Source organism: Dermacentor variabilis, chromosome 9, assembly GCF_050947875.1.
Source record: "Dermacentor variabilis isolate Ectoservices chromosome 9, ASM5094787v1, whole genome shotgun sequence".
Lineage (NCBI taxonomy): Eukaryota > Metazoa > Arthropoda > Arachnida > Ixodida > Ixodidae > Dermacentor > Dermacentor variabilis.
This window is the reverse complement of record NC_134576.1, coordinates 154,661,700-154,677,962: the sequence shown is the minus strand read 5'-3', so window position 1 is coordinate 154,677,962 and position 16,263 is coordinate 154,661,700. Positions and strand designations below refer to the sequence as shown.

The 16,263-nt window shown below is 46.3% G+C and overlaps 1 protein-coding gene across 3 annotated transcripts in view; it reads right to left on the bottom strand.

Annotated features, from left to right (window-relative positions):
* LOC142557861 (leukotriene A-4 hydrolase) overlaps positions 1-16,263 on the bottom strand; it is a 138,287-nt gene that overhangs the window by 18,592 nt on the left and 103,432 nt on the right. For all 3 annotated transcript variants that reach the window (XM_075670080.1, XM_075670078.1, XM_075670079.1), the window contains exon 14: positions 7,435-7,582. In XM_075670080.1, coding sequence (XP_075526195.1) covers positions 7,435-7,582 — 148 coding nt within the window. The remainder of the gene's footprint in view (positions 1-7,434; positions 7,583-16,263) is intronic.

Genomic DNA, 16,263 nt, shown 5'->3' with positions numbered 1-16,263 from the left:
CCTCGATTTGCCAATAGCCAATTTGGAGGTCCACAAGAAGTAGTGGGCATGCCTCAGCCTGTTGAGAGAATCGTCGATACGCGGTAATGGATATACGTCTTTCTTTGTCACCCGGTTCAGCTTATGGTAGTCGACACAGAAACGTAGAGTGCCATCTTTCTTTTTGACTATCATTACCTCACTACCATCACTACCGGCAATGCCCACGGGCTCTTTGATGGTTGGATAACGTCGTTGTCGAGCATGTTCTTCACTTGCTCTCGAATCGCTTCGCATTCTTTTGGGGCTACATGGTACGAGTTTTGTCGGATTGGTCTCGCTGACTCCTTCGTGATAATCCGGTGTTTCGTCAGTGGCTTCTGACCAACTCTGGATGTCGACGAGAAGCAATCGCAAAACTGGTGAGGTAGGTCCACAAGGCACTGCTTTTCCGCTGGTGATAAGCTTGCGCTCATGTCAAGAACAGGTAAGGGTGCCGAAGCATCTTGATCTCCTTGTTGTAATGCAAAGCATTCGCCGAATTCCGCGATCTCGTTGACGTAAGCAACTGCTGTGCCTTTTGCAATGTGTCGTCATTGCTTGCTGAAGTTTGTCAGCAGTAGTTCTGTTTGCCCACGCATTACTTTGACGAGACTTCTGGGGGTGGCAACACCTTGAGTGAGCAAAAGCGTAATTATCTGCTCAGCAATACCTTCCCCATTATACTGTGTCGCACCTGATGGAAACAAGACGGCAAAGTGACAGTGGTACAGTGACGTCGTCTATCATGTGCAAAAACTTGCATTGTAGTTGCGCACTTTCGTCCCCAGAAAAGGCTAGTATACCTTCTGGTATGTTAACGATGGCGCCGCACTCGCGTAAGAAGTCCATACCTAAGATTACATCTTCGCAGCAGTCGGGGAGAATAACAAAATTTGCGATGATTGACGAATCCCCTACGTTGACCTTTGCAGTACACTTGCCAGTCGGTGTCAGTAGCTGGCCTCCAGCACCTCTATTGTGCGGCCCTGACCATTCGATTTTCACTTTGCGATGTCTGTCTGCCAGTTTTTTAGTTATGATCGAAAAGTCCGCGCCAATGTCTACTAGCGCCGTCACGTCATGGCCATCAGTTTATCGATACAGTATTATCGGTGCTAAAAATCTCGTCTGTCGTCAAATCATGCGGCTGTATCGGCTTCTCGTTTGAGGGCAATGGGGATTTTCGGCACTTCGACGTGTGGCAACCGTCCCCCCTGAGGTCGCGGCTTTTAGTTTCGCTGGCGTGGGCTGGGAGATCGCCTTCGGGCCACTTCAGTGCAACTGCGTCTTCCAGGTGGAAAACGATGTCCCGGAGAAGGGGAGCGCGACCGGTAACCAGGAGAATCGGCTTGCCAGCTCGTCGAATTTGCGTCGATGTTCCCTCAGCTGCCGTCAAAACATGACGAGAAGCAGTGGATGGAAATGCTTGGTACCCTCTGACGTGATAAGGGCAATGACGGCAGATGTGGACCGCTTCCCCAGAGTGGAAGCACAAGGGCCTGTAGTCAGCGGTGCACCAAATGTTGGTTCTGCAAAGCGTTGGTCGCGTTGGTGATGGTCGCGTACCAAGGATGCCGATGCTGACTGCTGGTGATACTGCGGCGCCGACATCGGAGGTGGTGGCCGATGGACAACATCTGCGCAGCTGTGCTGCCACGCCTGGGAATGTGACTGCGGTGTCAGCATTGGAGGTGGCGATCGACGGAAAACATCTGTGTAGCTGGGCTGCCACATCTGGGAATTTGGCTTGGGAAATGCAAACGTTTGCTTTATTTCTTGGCGCACAACTCAACCACCGACACAGCTGTGCATTCACTTGGTGTGGCACTGAGCTTTTTCATTTCTTCCTGAACAATTTCGCATATCAGCCGGCGCAAGGAACCCTCGTCTGTGACCGTCATTGCTGCGGCGCTTGCTGGTCCAGTGCTGGTCAGATGATCATTCTGGTGGCTGTGTAGGTGTAACGTGCGCTCTATGGCCGTTGATTCTTTATGCTGCGCATGAGGTGGTCGAGCTTTTTGCCTCGAGCATATCGGTGTCTGCACGATGACAAAGACGAGCCACGTCCTCAGCAAGCATGGCAACAGTTTCATTCGGCTTTTGAATCTGTGATTCCAGGAGACGCTGCGAATGGCCTCACCTTTTGGTGCTCCCAAACGTATGGAGGAACTGGCATCGGAACTCATCCCAGCTTGGCCAGATTCCCTCGCAATTTACGAACCACGTGCGGGCTCCGTCTTCAAGAGAGATACACAAGGGATAGCTTCTGTCCAGCATGCCACTCATTATACTTGGCTATGTGCTCGTACTCCTCGAGCCAGTCTTCTGCATCCTCCCTCATTGGCGTTGCCGTGAAAGCTCATGGGAGATCGAGGAGCCAAAAGAGTCACCTGTGCAGGGCCTGGGTCTGCGATGGCTTGGGCACTCGTGGTAGCACGCAGACTTCTTGGTAGGGGACCAAATTCTGGGCTTAGGCCTAGTAGGTAATGGCTGGCGCAGTGAACGGGTGTTTTGACATGTGGAAAGTGTCCTGGGCTTGATGTGGGGCTGTTGACAGGCGTCCCAAACATTTACCCAGCACCTCCACCAGTGTCACAATTCACAAGCAGCAGGAACTGATAAAACAGGGCAGGACAATTTAATTGCAGGCAAACTGAAAAACAATGACGCAGGGACCTCGTCTTCTCTTCCGCAATGCGCGAGATTTTCATCTTCCTCTACGTGCCGCATATTAGATGTTGCAATATGTATGGATGTTATTCCCACCTGGCGAGTGAATTGTATTTTTGAATTGCATTGTATTTTGAATTCTAATTTGAACTATAGTGATTTGTATTTTTTCTTACCTCAGTAAGCTATAACTGTGTATGAATCTATCAGCCTGATGCGTTAAAGAGTGAGTGCAGAAGAGTTGCTCTAATTCCTCATGTGCACTCAATTTCGCACTACTTAAAGAAAGCTGCTGGGCACTGAGGCGTTGACGTTGTCTTATTCGGTGGCAAGAAGCTAATGGCCTATGCACTGCAATTGATAGACATGCAAGAAATGGCACAGAAGCAAGTGATAATGCTTGCTCTGTTAGGCACGTTATTAAGTACACTGATTGTTCCTCTGGAGTGGTGTACAGGATTCCTTGTATGTGTGGTAGCGTCTACATCAGAGAGACTGGCCGGTGTGTAAATATCAGGCTATGCAAACATGCCAATTCCTTAAAAAAAGTGGTGTCATCGCATCTTGCGACACATATTTGTGGTTGTGGCTGTGCACCTTCTTGTGAACATGCATTTTCAAGACTTGCTTAATTTCCGGTTAATTCTATTTCGAATGAAGGTCTTGGCTGGCAGCCATGCATTTCTATAGGCCCAAACTTTTGTCATTTGGATCCTAAAATTGGCCTTTGCCAGATAATTCAAACTTGACCAGTTAGCACGTATGCTGACTCCTACGGTGACCCCAATAGTGGAAGCCGTCGAAAATGCCAATTTTTGGCCTGGCATGGGAAGATATTGAAGTAATAACTGTTGCTCGCAATGTTTGATTACGGTATTTATCCAAATCTAATACGTGCCCCCCCCCCCTTTTTTTTTTCGAGGAAATTGGGCCGACAGTTGCCTGCGCGGTGCAATTGAATAAGAAGCCAGAACTGCCTTTGCGGCATTCGTACGCTTTACCGCATACCACAAATGTATTGCAGCGAAGGTGACGACAACCATGTGGTGAAGCTGAATTTAGAAAATCGGGCACCATTGTGCAAAATAGATGTTTGCCCATTTTTCTTGCAAAAAATCAGGCACACATTAGATTTCTACATTTTTTAGGAGCTTTGATGTCACTTCTACGTTAGTTTTCTACTTTGGACACATATAAAGTGGGTGTGCATGTGATTTGGGGACGTGCGAAAATCAGGCAAATACCGCTAAATGGATTGACGGTGTGCTTCTTCATCTTGTTTAATTTGACTGCCGTGTAATTCGATTCTTTCCGTCATCCCCGTTAGGGCCAAATTAACGAAAGCCAACTGTACTTGGATTTAACGATGAGAAGCTGCCCCACGGTCAACTTTTGTGTGTGTTCTATGGTAAAATAAACCGTTTACTACAATGTTTCCGCGCCGCATTATTGGCTGTAACAATAAATCTGGCTATCGGGTGTGTGTGCTGAAAAGAAAAGGAACATGAAATCCAGGAAAATAATAAAACTGTACAGATGCCATGCACTGTGGGAATAGATGTTGTAAATTGAGTAATTGTGTGCGTGGGGTCTGGAGTGTACGTGTATGTGACAACAGCAGCACGATGACGACCACATCGAAGACAATTGTATGGCAGCAAAGGCATTATTTCTATATTGGCATTATTTGCTCGCTAGTTCAGCGGGAGCTCATGACATGACGATTGTTGGGTTCTACATGGGTAGTGGACGAGTGTAAGCAAGAGAAACACGGATTGTGATCTCATTGGCCACTGCTTCGCATCATACAATCATATGTACCCACTATGTCATGTAGTGTATGTTAGAACGACAATGGCATCTGTACTCCAGCGAAGAAATGTTAAGAGATTAACATGGGCGATTATGAATTTAGTACGTCACACAGTTTATACGTATATCACGAGAAAAGAATGGGGGAAAGTGAGCCGCCCCCGGAGATAGTGCAGTCTAACACGGCACCAACGAAAGAAAACCACAAAGTGGCACGTGGCACATGTGCTGAGTGCTTCAAAGAGCTGGCTGCCTTTGGAACGAGAGAGGTGTACGTGCGATTGTGACTTAGTAGTTAGAGCACCGGGCTGCTGTGCTTGACGAAAGAGGTACAATCTCACTATCGCTCATGCACAATTTTCTTTTTATGAAAGCGAGGTGAGACAGGAACCTACCTATCTAAGACGAAGTGCAAAGATTGAGACAAAGAATGCTTCACATTAGAGAAAAATAAACACGTACCATGGCATTCACTTGCGTGCCCCTCACCTTAGCCATACTGCCATTGAGCCACGCACCCTCATGCCCCTCTCCTGGCTGCCTTTCACCCCTCTGACACACAAGCCAACTGCACCAACATTTAAGGGGTGGAAGAGAGACGAGTGAGGGGCGTGTGAGGCCAGCACTGTGTAAGGCGATGTGAAAGAGACAAAGGCCTGTTATCTGGAGTGCGTGGTGCGAAGGCAGGTGTGATGAAGGTGCGAGATTGACAACAACTGTGGCTGCACATGTTCTTGTTTTTTAAGAATTTTGCATCCTGTTCCTTTCAGCTCAACCCAGTAGCCAGATTAAATTGTCATAACCGACAATGCAGCATGGGAGCACTGTAGTAAGTGATTTTGCCATAATACACATACAAAAGTTGGCAGTGCATCGAAGTGAATTGAATTCTGGAGTATTACATGCCAAAATCACAATATGATTATGAGGCATGCTATAATGAGGGATTTGATTGGAAACTTTAATAAAAGTCCAACAGGATGCACGTCAGCATGCAGTGGGCATCTCCCACGCAGGGACCGACAGGGAGTACCTAGCGGCCGCTGCAAGAGCCTGCTGGACGGCCCATTGCTGGTCTTGTAGGAGCGGGCTTCGTATGGCTTTCTCCCACTTTCTGGAGGTAGAGTTGGGCAGTGCGTTTGTGCACTCTCAGAGCATGTGCGAGTGTCGCCGTAACCCTGCAAGAGGGGCACGCATCGTCGGCGTAGAGGTCCGGGTAGATGTGTAAGGTGGCGGGGTTTGGGTAGGTATGTGTCTGTAACAAGCATAGCGTTAGCGCCTGCGGCCTCTTTAGTTTGGGGTGCGGGCGCAGAAAGAGACGTCATCCCCAGTAAAAGTGTTTGGTGATATCATTGGGACTCCGAATTATTCTTGACCCCTTGATTATTCTTTATTATTTTGGAATCTTTAACGCGCCCCAATGCACGGGAAACACGCATTTTTGCATTTAGCCCCCATCGAAATATGGTCTCCGTGGCCGGGATTTGATCCTGGAACTTCGTGCTTAGCAGTGCAGCACCATAGCGGCTAAGCCAAGGTGATGGGTGAGACAGTGCATCGGCTGCTCATTGTTATATCAGATATATTGTTGGATGAAAAACTTTATTTATCTCTCATTAAAAAGAAGGCGGCAACGGAATAGAGGGTGGGAGAGGAACTACTTGAAGTAGGCCTCCTCTATCCTTTCAGCCCACTCCAGGATGGCCTCCTGAAGGTCGGGCCTCGAGCTGTGCAAGGCAGCCTCCCATTGCTCCTCACTAGATATTAATTGCTTGAGGAAAGGGGAAAGGGGGTGCTTGGGGCACCCCCACATGATGTGGTTTAAGTCTGCTTTGGGAGAGATGCAGAATTTGCAAGAAAGGTAACATTATAAGTGGGTTTAACCGTACTCATATTATTTGCTGCAGCATTGTACACAATGTATTGTTTGTGCAATTAATAAACAGTGTCCATTTCATGTTGCAAATACTACTTCCATTCCTTGTTTGCGACATCATACATAAGCTACCCTCTACCCCCCACCCCCTACCAGGGCCACACCGCAAGAGATCCCCAAGATACACTTATTGCAAACTATTGAACTAGGATGTGAAGATCCTTTTATATTAATTGTGAGAACGGCTCTTTAATTTTTGAGAAATATTCTAGAAGTATTTCATTTGATTTACTTCTGGCACTCTCTGATTCAGTTTCGATTTGGCTTCGGAAATTATGGTTTACACACCCCTAGTAATGATGCCTCAAAAGGCAAGAACTGGTAAGAGCGGCTGTAATACTTCGTGGCAAATGTAACAGTTTTTATGAATTTGAGGATAAAAAAGAACTGTTTTATAGAGCACAAACGTAGGACTATGAATAGTAAAAATTCATGTTGAGATTTGTAGATACTGATGTAGCAATTTCTACTAAAGAAACCACATTTGCATCACCGTTTAGCAGCAGTATTCCCACTGCTACTCTGGCAGCAGAGGTATTGTGATGGCTGTTGTAAGTCCGCACATCTGGATGGAATGCAAAAGATAAAATGACCTTTCATTTCACTATATTTATTTCACTTGCTCTCACAAATTTTTGTTCAGAATGCATACAAAAGAAGTAAACTTGAGGCAAATTAGCACTGTGCTGCAATAAAACTTTGGTTTGGGTTAGTTGGTTCATTTTTAAAGTATAGGGAGGGCAGTGTTAAAAAACTCAACAAAGAAGGAACACATCAACTGTACAGGCACAGCCCTTACGTGTTCCCTCTTAGTCTGTGTTGTTTTGTGGTGCCCTCTCTATAATTAAAACAAACTAGCACCTTTTTTCTTAACTCTTCATACAGATGGTCTTTCTACTCCCACTCTTTCCTGCACCAGAAAAGGTACCACAATTTGCTAAAACATTAAGGTAGCAGGCATCGTTAACAGTTGCTCTTATAGTTGTATTGCTTACTTCCTTCAGCAGGAGTGACAGAAACAAGCTCCTTTGGCCAGGCTGAAGAGAGGAAATATCTTCAGGTGAGAAGCTTTTGGAGTCGGTCCCTGGATTGGCCCATTTGGCACACAGTTGCTCGCACGGTATGACTAGTGCTCGACTGTAACTGTGGGGAAAGAAAAACTCATGGTTCATGCTGCTCCAATGTTTGTTTAACAATTAGCTAAAATAAATAAGGACACAGGTGTAAACAAATACACAAGACAAGCACACCAGGATGGATGAGTCCCTGCAGTAGCTTGTTCATTCAATTTTCAAGCCAGAGACAAGCTGAACTCAAGCTTACATGCACCCTTATCATAAAGTAGGCTAGCAACACCAGAGAATTCCCTGGCAACTAAGCAGGGCTGCTCGACATATGCACAAGGCACTTCCCCAAAAGTCCCCATGAGCATGTTAGACACCTTACTTTTGTCCAACAGCACTAGTGCAGTATAAGGCGCTGTTCGTTGTTTTAAGCAGGACGTTCTAGGACAGTGTCGATAGCTGGTCTTAATAATGTAACAATGACTTGTTTATTTTGTGCAATACAGTCGAACCTGTTTATAACAATTTCAATAGTTCCACAAGACGGGGTGTCACTGTATTGGTAGTTCGCTATATGTGGATTTGCCCTTCAAAATGCGAAAAAATTAATGACACTGTAACTGCCGCTGGCAGTTATGATTTGACAGCACTTTAGACTGAAACTAAGATTTTCAGTGCCTTACAGGAATTGCGTTCATTTATTTCATTGCGATGCGATAGCACAGCACATTTTGGGCATAGAGGCCGTATTGCGGCAAAGTCACTTTTGAACTTTGTGCACGTAGGCCGCCACTTTCGCTCTCTCTTTCCTATGAGGGCACTGTACAGCAGCAGGACCATGAAACATTTGCTGCTAACTGCACCAAAGCAGACCAGGGGCTCACCCGGTTGGTCTGTTTTGGCAGTAACTCATGTCCTCTCTCCTGGTGGCTTAAGCCAACAGCAGTGGCGGGGATGTGAGGAGAAGCTCTCAGACAGCGACATGAACAGTGCGTATTGAACTCCCATAGCTTCATACAAGAACTACTAGAGGGAACTCTGGCACTAGTGTCCACGGGAGCTGCAATTGAGGCAGTTCAGCCAGCATGGGAATTATTGGAAGTACATGGATTTCCCTAAACTTCATCCTTCTGGCTTCAAATGGCTCCGCGACTTTGTAAAATTCATCATTTTCAACAAAGTACTGTGTGACAAATAATTCAGTAAACATTATTAAAATTGTCCGATGGCAGGATTTCAACACGGGACCTCTGGCATGGAGGCCCGATATCGAAACAATTGCGCCACAGATGCATGCACCGACAAGAACCGTAGAATGTCCGCATTAATCTCTCGCGAAGAAGTCAGCGCATTGAAACACTTGGTGCGTTTTGATTTGGTCACCTCGACAGGCTGAACCACTGCAATTAGTAGTGATTGTGTGTGTTTGCAGTCTTGTGCACGCAGAAAAGTATTGATTGCTCTGAAATTTAGGATAATGAAGGCAGATAAAGCGCAATAAATGAAGTCACAAAAATGTCTGAAGCAAGAAGCACGAAGATCAGACAAATCCATGCACTTCCTATCATTCCCATGATGGCTGAATGATTGCAACGCCAAAGTTTCCTTTAGTAATTATTGTAGGAAACTATCTGAACTCTGATTCACCCAGTCAGCCAATTTGCTTGCCAGCCACGCTGAGGGTTCTCGACCAGACGTGGGCGCACATTTATTCACTGCTCTGGTTCTGGAGGCTACGTCAGAGATGTGGCTCACTTCATGTCAGTGGTTATACTGCGCCGGTTTGCCTAGCTTTGGCTATATCGAGCTGAAGGAACGTGCTCTGGTAGCACGGTCGTTGGGAGCCATCCGTGTCCTGTATAGTGTGTGGGGATGCGCGACTCTCGCGCGTCCCCTGATATGTTTTTCCCGCATGGCGCGTCTCCTGTAATCCGGCTTCGCCGCGTGGCCTGCGTGATGCCTGCGCGATGCCTGCGTGATGCCCGCGGCGGTCGATGTGGTTGGGGCGCAGTGCGAGAGATGGCGCGAGTGTTGCGCTGCTAATGCCGCCTCACGGCAGGGTTACTTGGGGGCGCAGGGGAGAACAGGCTGTCTCTTTCCCGGCGGGTCGGGGAACAGCGTGGACGTCCCGCGCGCCGACCCATGCTTCTGCGAGACCGCCTCGCGTGGCTGCCTTCGAACGCGCCACGGTTCGCGTGACAGTACGCGCAAACGACTAGGCGTTGGGATCCAGCATGGGGCAAACATATTCGCTCGCTATCCGGTCGCGGTGAGTCGGACTTCTAGATTTGTCGCGCGCCCATCGGCATGTTTTGTGGATAGCAACTAGGCTAGCAGGCATTGATCTATGAAAGGTGCAATAAATGCCCTTGTGATTGTTTGCACTACTGTGTTGTCGTTCCTTTGTCCCAAGAGCACGGAGGAGAACCCCACAAGTGCCATGTTACAGCATTCTTTTATACTGTTGTGCCACCCTCGAATTGCAGGAGCTCCGGCTCATGCGCACGGTAAGGACAGGATGCAGCAGCTAGACAATGCCACGGTAGTCGTATAATAAATCCCTTGCTTGCACTCTGGGCTTTCTCCCTGCGGCAGTCTGCCTAGCTCCTAGTGGAGACTGAATGAGAGTCCACATCGAGCACTGCGACTGAGCCGATGGTCTCGTTGAGGGCTTGGATCCTCGGATCCACACAGTGGTTTTGGCGACTCCCGGTGAAGCACAGCGATATAGAGACCACAACCTTGACTTTTGTTTCCGGCACTTTTCCGCATCTAACAACAAGTTTCCATTAAAGACATCACCGAAAGAATGAAATGCAGCATCTTAGCCCCTTTGGAACGGCACCCCCTGGTCCCGATCACCTCCCATTTTGAAGGTATAAGTGCATTTGCTACTATTTTTTGTTCAAGAGCTTGTGGTCTATTCTATTATCAGTGGGATACAATTGGATTCTGCATACGATAGTAAAGCTTTCTATTCGCAGGGAGTGGAAACTACTGCAGCATGCTGGCATTTTGCTAAGTCTTGCCATTATGGCTGCAGCATCGGCCAGATGCACATCAGGAGCTGCGAAGTTAATTTTTTTATGTCACTTTGACTGAAAAAGTGTCACGTTTGAAAAGCAGAACACCTTTGCGAACCGTTATCAGCAACAACAAAAATGAAGTGTCGATGAACTATAACCGCTGACTCTCTAATTTTGCGTGGCGGTGGTGCGTCGCGTCACGTTCAAGCCGACTCGGGCCGCTTGAATGTCAGCAGCAATGCTTGGGCAGCTGTTGGTTCAAATTGGTCCAAATCATCCAAACAGTGTACATAATGTAGTGCATGCGGTGCCACACGAAAAACTGTGCTAAAATGAGAATTCCATCACCGCATTTTCCGAGATTGCATGTGGAGCCACCAACGTGGCACACGGAGAACACTGCACAAGTGTGCTGCTGTCGTGGCCTCTGAGATTAGAGGCTACAGTCACTATACACAGTAAGGTTTCACCCTGAAGCATTTTCATTTTCATTTTATTACCTTAAAGACCCACGAGGGGTATTACATAAAGGGTGGGTACATATATTTTGGTGAGCGAGTGTTAATACAACGAAACATGACTGGTAACATTATTGGCAAAGTTGGATGAGCACGTGATGGCTGCAATGTCGTTGGGTAGGTCGTTCCAGTCTGCTGCAGCACGGGAGAAAAATGATGCGGCAAAAGTGGTAGTTCGGGCATGAGGTCGGGAAACTTGAAGCGGATGACGAGTGCGATGAGATATGCGGGCTGGAGGGACGATGTAGGGTGCGCGACCTAGTGAACTATGTAAAAATTTATGAAACAAGCAAAGGCTGGCAATGCGGTGACGAAGTGATAAGGGAAATAAGTCGGATTCAGCTTTCAAAGCTGACACACTGATGTCGTAAGAATATGATGAATGGATGAATCTGGCTGCTCTGTTTTGGACTGATTCGAGTGCATTTATAAGGTAAGCTTGGTGCGGGTTCCAAATGGGTGAGGCATATTTTAATTTTGGTCTGACAAGGGATTTGTACGCTAATAATTTCACATGTTTAGGGGCTTGGCGGAGATGACGTCTTAAAAATCCAAGTGTTTTATTAGCGAATGAAATTATGTTCATAATGTGTGTACTCCAGGACAAGTCGCCACACAAGGTAATGCCTAAGTACTTGTATGATAGAACCGGTTGTACAGGGACGTTAGCTGACGTATTGGAAATGAAGTGGGTTACGGCGACGCGTGAAGGACGAGATATTGCATTTTTGAGGGTTAAGTTCCATTAACCAATTGGCACACCATTTCTGAATGCGGTTAAGGTCATCTTGAAGAGATGTTTGGTCAGAAGCGTTATTAACCTTGCGATAAATTACACAATCATCGGCGAACATGTGAATATTACTAGAGACATGCGTTGGTAAATCGTTAATATAAATTAGAAACTGAAGCGGACCGAGGACAGACCCTTGCGGGACACCTGACGTTACTGGGATAGGACTGGAGTTGTGGTTGTTAACGGTGACATACTGTGAGCGGTTAGAAAAGAATTCTTCTATCCATTTAAAGATATTAGAGGGAAGGTTCAAATATGAAAGTTTTAGTAGTAGGCGTTTGTGAGGAACCTTGTCAAATGCTTTTGCATAGTCTAGAAAAATAGCATCGGTCTGTACGTTAAGAGTCAAGATTAGCCTGCAAATCATGAATAAAAATGGCCAGCTGTGTTTCGCATGAGAAGCCTTTTCGAAAACCGTGTTGCGCAGAATGAAAAAGGTTGTGACAATCAAGAAAGCTCATGACATTGGAGTAGATGATGTGTTCCATGAGTTTGCAGGGTACGCTGGTAAGGGAGATGGGACAGTAGTTAAGGGGTGAATTTTTTTTACCCGATCTGAAGACTGGAACGACCTTACCGCTTTTCCACTAGCGTGGTAGTTGACCTGTTAGCAGTGACTGTGAAAAAAGTAAGCATAAAAATTGCCCACAAATATCCTTGTTATTCTTCAAAAGCTTTGGGTTAATATTGTCGATACCGGATGAAGATGAAATTTTCATGGTTTCAATTAGGGACGAAATGCCAGATGATGTGAAGACAACTGGTGGCATAGCATAATTTATCACTGAGGGTGGTGCTGAATATGATGGCGGTATTTCAGTTTCTTTCGTAAATATGGATGAGAAGGCAGAGTTAAACATAGTAGCGCACTCAGCATCAGTGAAGACTGTGCCTGACTCATCTGTGAGGGTTATTTCTGGTGTGTGATGCGGATTGATAACTTGCCAGAACTTTCTGGAATTATTAGTTAGCATATTCGGCAAGTCTGAGTGAAAAAAGGTATGCTTGGCATCAGAAATAGCGGCGAGATATGATCGTTCAGCTTCGTGATATTTCACCCATGCGCTATGCGTCCCCTGAGACCTGGCTGAACGGTAAAGACGCTTCTTTTTGTTCTCCAAACGTTTCAGTGTTTTAGTAAACCATGGCTTTTGTGAATTAGAGTGAAAACTAATTTGGGGGATGAATCTATTAGTTAGACTTTCGAGTTTGTCTTTGAAAAGTAACCAATTTTCTTGAACACTGCGGGAATAAAAATGTGACGAGAAGACTTGAAAAAAACGCGTTAAGTTCATTATTTATGGCGTTATAATTTCCTTTGTTATAAAGACGGATGGTTTTATGGTATTTGCGGCACCGGTTTGGCGTAAGGAGAAGGTTAGCGTGAATTACTTTGTGGTCGCTTATTTCAGGTAGGTATGTAATGGGCTGAACGCTGTCTGGGTGATTGGTTAATAAGAGATCTAAAATATTTGCACAGTTCTGTGTTACGCGGGTAGGTTCAAGTATTACCTGAGTAAGGTTGAGGTTATTGCAAAAATCTAGGAATTCCCGTGTTTCTCCATTGTTAGCTATAGGTGCAGGCTGGCTATGTCAGTCAATATTCAGAAAATTAAAATCGCCGAAGAGGAAGATGTGAGAATTCGGATGCTTTGCGGACAGTTGACTTAGTATGTTATTAAGCTGACGGGAAAAATCGTGGCTACTATGTGGCGGCCTGTAACAAATGCCTAGTAAAACTGTGTTAGGTGCTGCGTGAAAGATTAGCCACAACATTTCGAGGTCAGATGAATCTTGTATTAGGGAACATGATAAATCTTGGCTGACGGCAATGAGTACGCCCCCTCCTCGTGAATCTTTACGGTCTTTCCGAAAAACTTGAAAGTTTGGTAGATCAGTCAGTATTTCATTGTCTGTCATGTCACCGTTCAGCCAAGTCTCAGTTAGTATAAGCAGGTTGCTGCTTGATGACGAAACAAGGCTAGAAATAATTTCACGCTTAGGAATAAAACTACGAATGTTAGTGTATATAACGGAGAGCGAGAGGTTAGATAAAGAAGCGTTCTTGGCGCGGTTCCCAGAGGGTTCACGACGAGGTGATTGCTAATCTGATTGTGAGGGCCGAGTTGCTATTTCCTTGACTGTTTGCGTGGTTTCGTCGAACATGTAGCGCTTGAGACCAATAAGCAGTGTCTTAAAATTCAGAGCAAACTTTGTTCTCTTTTTCTTTAGCGAACGCGACTAGATGCTTTCCCGCATTTCGTATTTTGAGGGAAAGTCCTTGCCGACGCTGAAGTTAGTTTCCTTAAACTTATGACCATTCGATATATGGTGTCTTTAATCTTAGATTAGGTAAACTTGACGATGATTGGACGAGTGTGGTTAGGTTTGTAACGCCCAAGGCGATGGGTGCGTTCAATGTTCTCGGGGTTAATTGTTATACTCAAGTTCTGACAGCAATGGTTGATGACTGTTTCCTCAGAGCCTGCAAAATTTTCGGATGGGTTAGTATCGGGAATGCCATAGAATATAAGATTATTGCGGCGCGAGCGATTTTCTGCATCCTCAATTCGCGCATCTAGAATGCCTAAATGTCGAGCAAACCCAGCACTCTCAGATTTCATTGCTTCGAAATCGGTTTGAAGATCTGAAAAAGCTTGGAAATGGGCCTCCAGATTGGTCTTTCGCTTAGTCAAGCCGGCTATCGCAACTTCAGTGGAATTGATCTTAGTTTTGAGGTCTTGTATTTCGAAAATGAGCTTGGTTTGACCGGCGGATACATTTTTTTTAGTTCAGCGAGGACATGGTTGATAGTGCTAGGGCCGGGGTTAGATTCGATGTCACCTGCCAAGAGCAGCAAGGCACGCAAAACATTGCCACAATCAGCTACAAGAAAAACGCAGCACTGTGGGCTCGGCAGCTGCACTAAGAAATAGTTGCTAGTTTTTTTTGCAAACAGGGAATACTTGTTACCAACCTGCATGATGAATACAAGAGGATTAGTGACTTGTGCGGGAGCACAGCCACCAAGCCCACAGAGCGGCGAAGGTGGTTGCAGCACTTTTATATCGGCGGGTGATGGCAGTGGTGATGCGGCTTTCCATTGGGCATCCAGGAATAGAAAACCGGGTAGTGGCGTTGTCGGACAGGGTGAGGCGTTGATGTTGGGCAGAAGCAGGAATAAGATGCCGTTATCACAGCAGCTGGGTGCTGTAGTCGAGACAGTGGCGGGGGAAAGGGCGAGATGAGCAGTGAAGAGCGCGTTGGCAGCGACGGCAAACACCTGCATGATGAATACAAGAGGATTAGTGACTTATGCGGGAGCACAGCCACCGAGCCCACAGAGCGGCGAAGGTGGTTGCAGCACTTCTATATCGGCGGGTGATGGCAGTGGTGATGCGGCTTTCCATTGGGCATCCAGGAAGCATGCTGGAGATGTGACTTGATAGCATGGTTGAAAGCGAGCAATTTTCCATGTGGCTTCTGAAATCTTAGTGCGGCAATAGTTCATTGCAGTGGTCGAATCTTCGGCGCAGTCGGACTGCAGCTAAAGAAAGGGATGAAGCGCACTGCTCCATCCACTAAGTTCAATCTCGCTTCCATGCTTCAGAACTTCGCATGCGCCCTTCTGTTGTCCAGTGAAACCTTGTTAAACTGTACCCGCCTAAAGAGTAGTTTCTTTTTAAACTTGTAAAGTCAAATCTTCGACTCAGCGGCATTTGAACATAATGCATTTTTTATACATCTAAACCGTACCAGCTTACTGCGTTTGTATTGGTTAACACCTAGTGTTTCCACTTTTCGTTGTAAAATCACGGCGGTATGTCGGCCTGGCAGAACAATGAGACTCAGAGACTGGAATAGCCTCCAAGCGCAAATGCAGAGGGTGCTTGGAAGGGTGAAGCCATATCAACATCTTTTGCCGCCGTGCCAGAGTCAGAGAGCATTGTGGCCTGTCTTATGGCGCCGTGCAAGCTAGGGAAAGTAAAAGAAAAGAAAAAGAAAAACTGTGGTTTGCATTTATTGGCGTTATTTGTCGGTGACATATTGATGGCGTACAACAGTCGTGACATGATGTGAAATGTTACCTTGCTTGACGCTTTATGCAATCCTTTGTCTCCTCAGCATTAAGTGCACACTTCAGTGCCATTCTGGGTTGTAGCATTGTAGCTCACAAAACTGCCTCCTCTCTCTATCTCCATTCCCTTGCTAACATTTTCTCCACCTCCTCCCTCTACTGTCATTGCTGTTGCAGGTGAGCACGGAGACAAGCGCGGCAGCTCCTGCACTGCTGCATTTGTGGGGGGTCACGTCTAGTTACAGTGCCCAGAAGGCATTGTGCACATGCGACATGGTGTAAATGTTGACAATCGGGTCTTTTCTTTGTGTCACACACCTGTCATGTACTAACATGATAGCG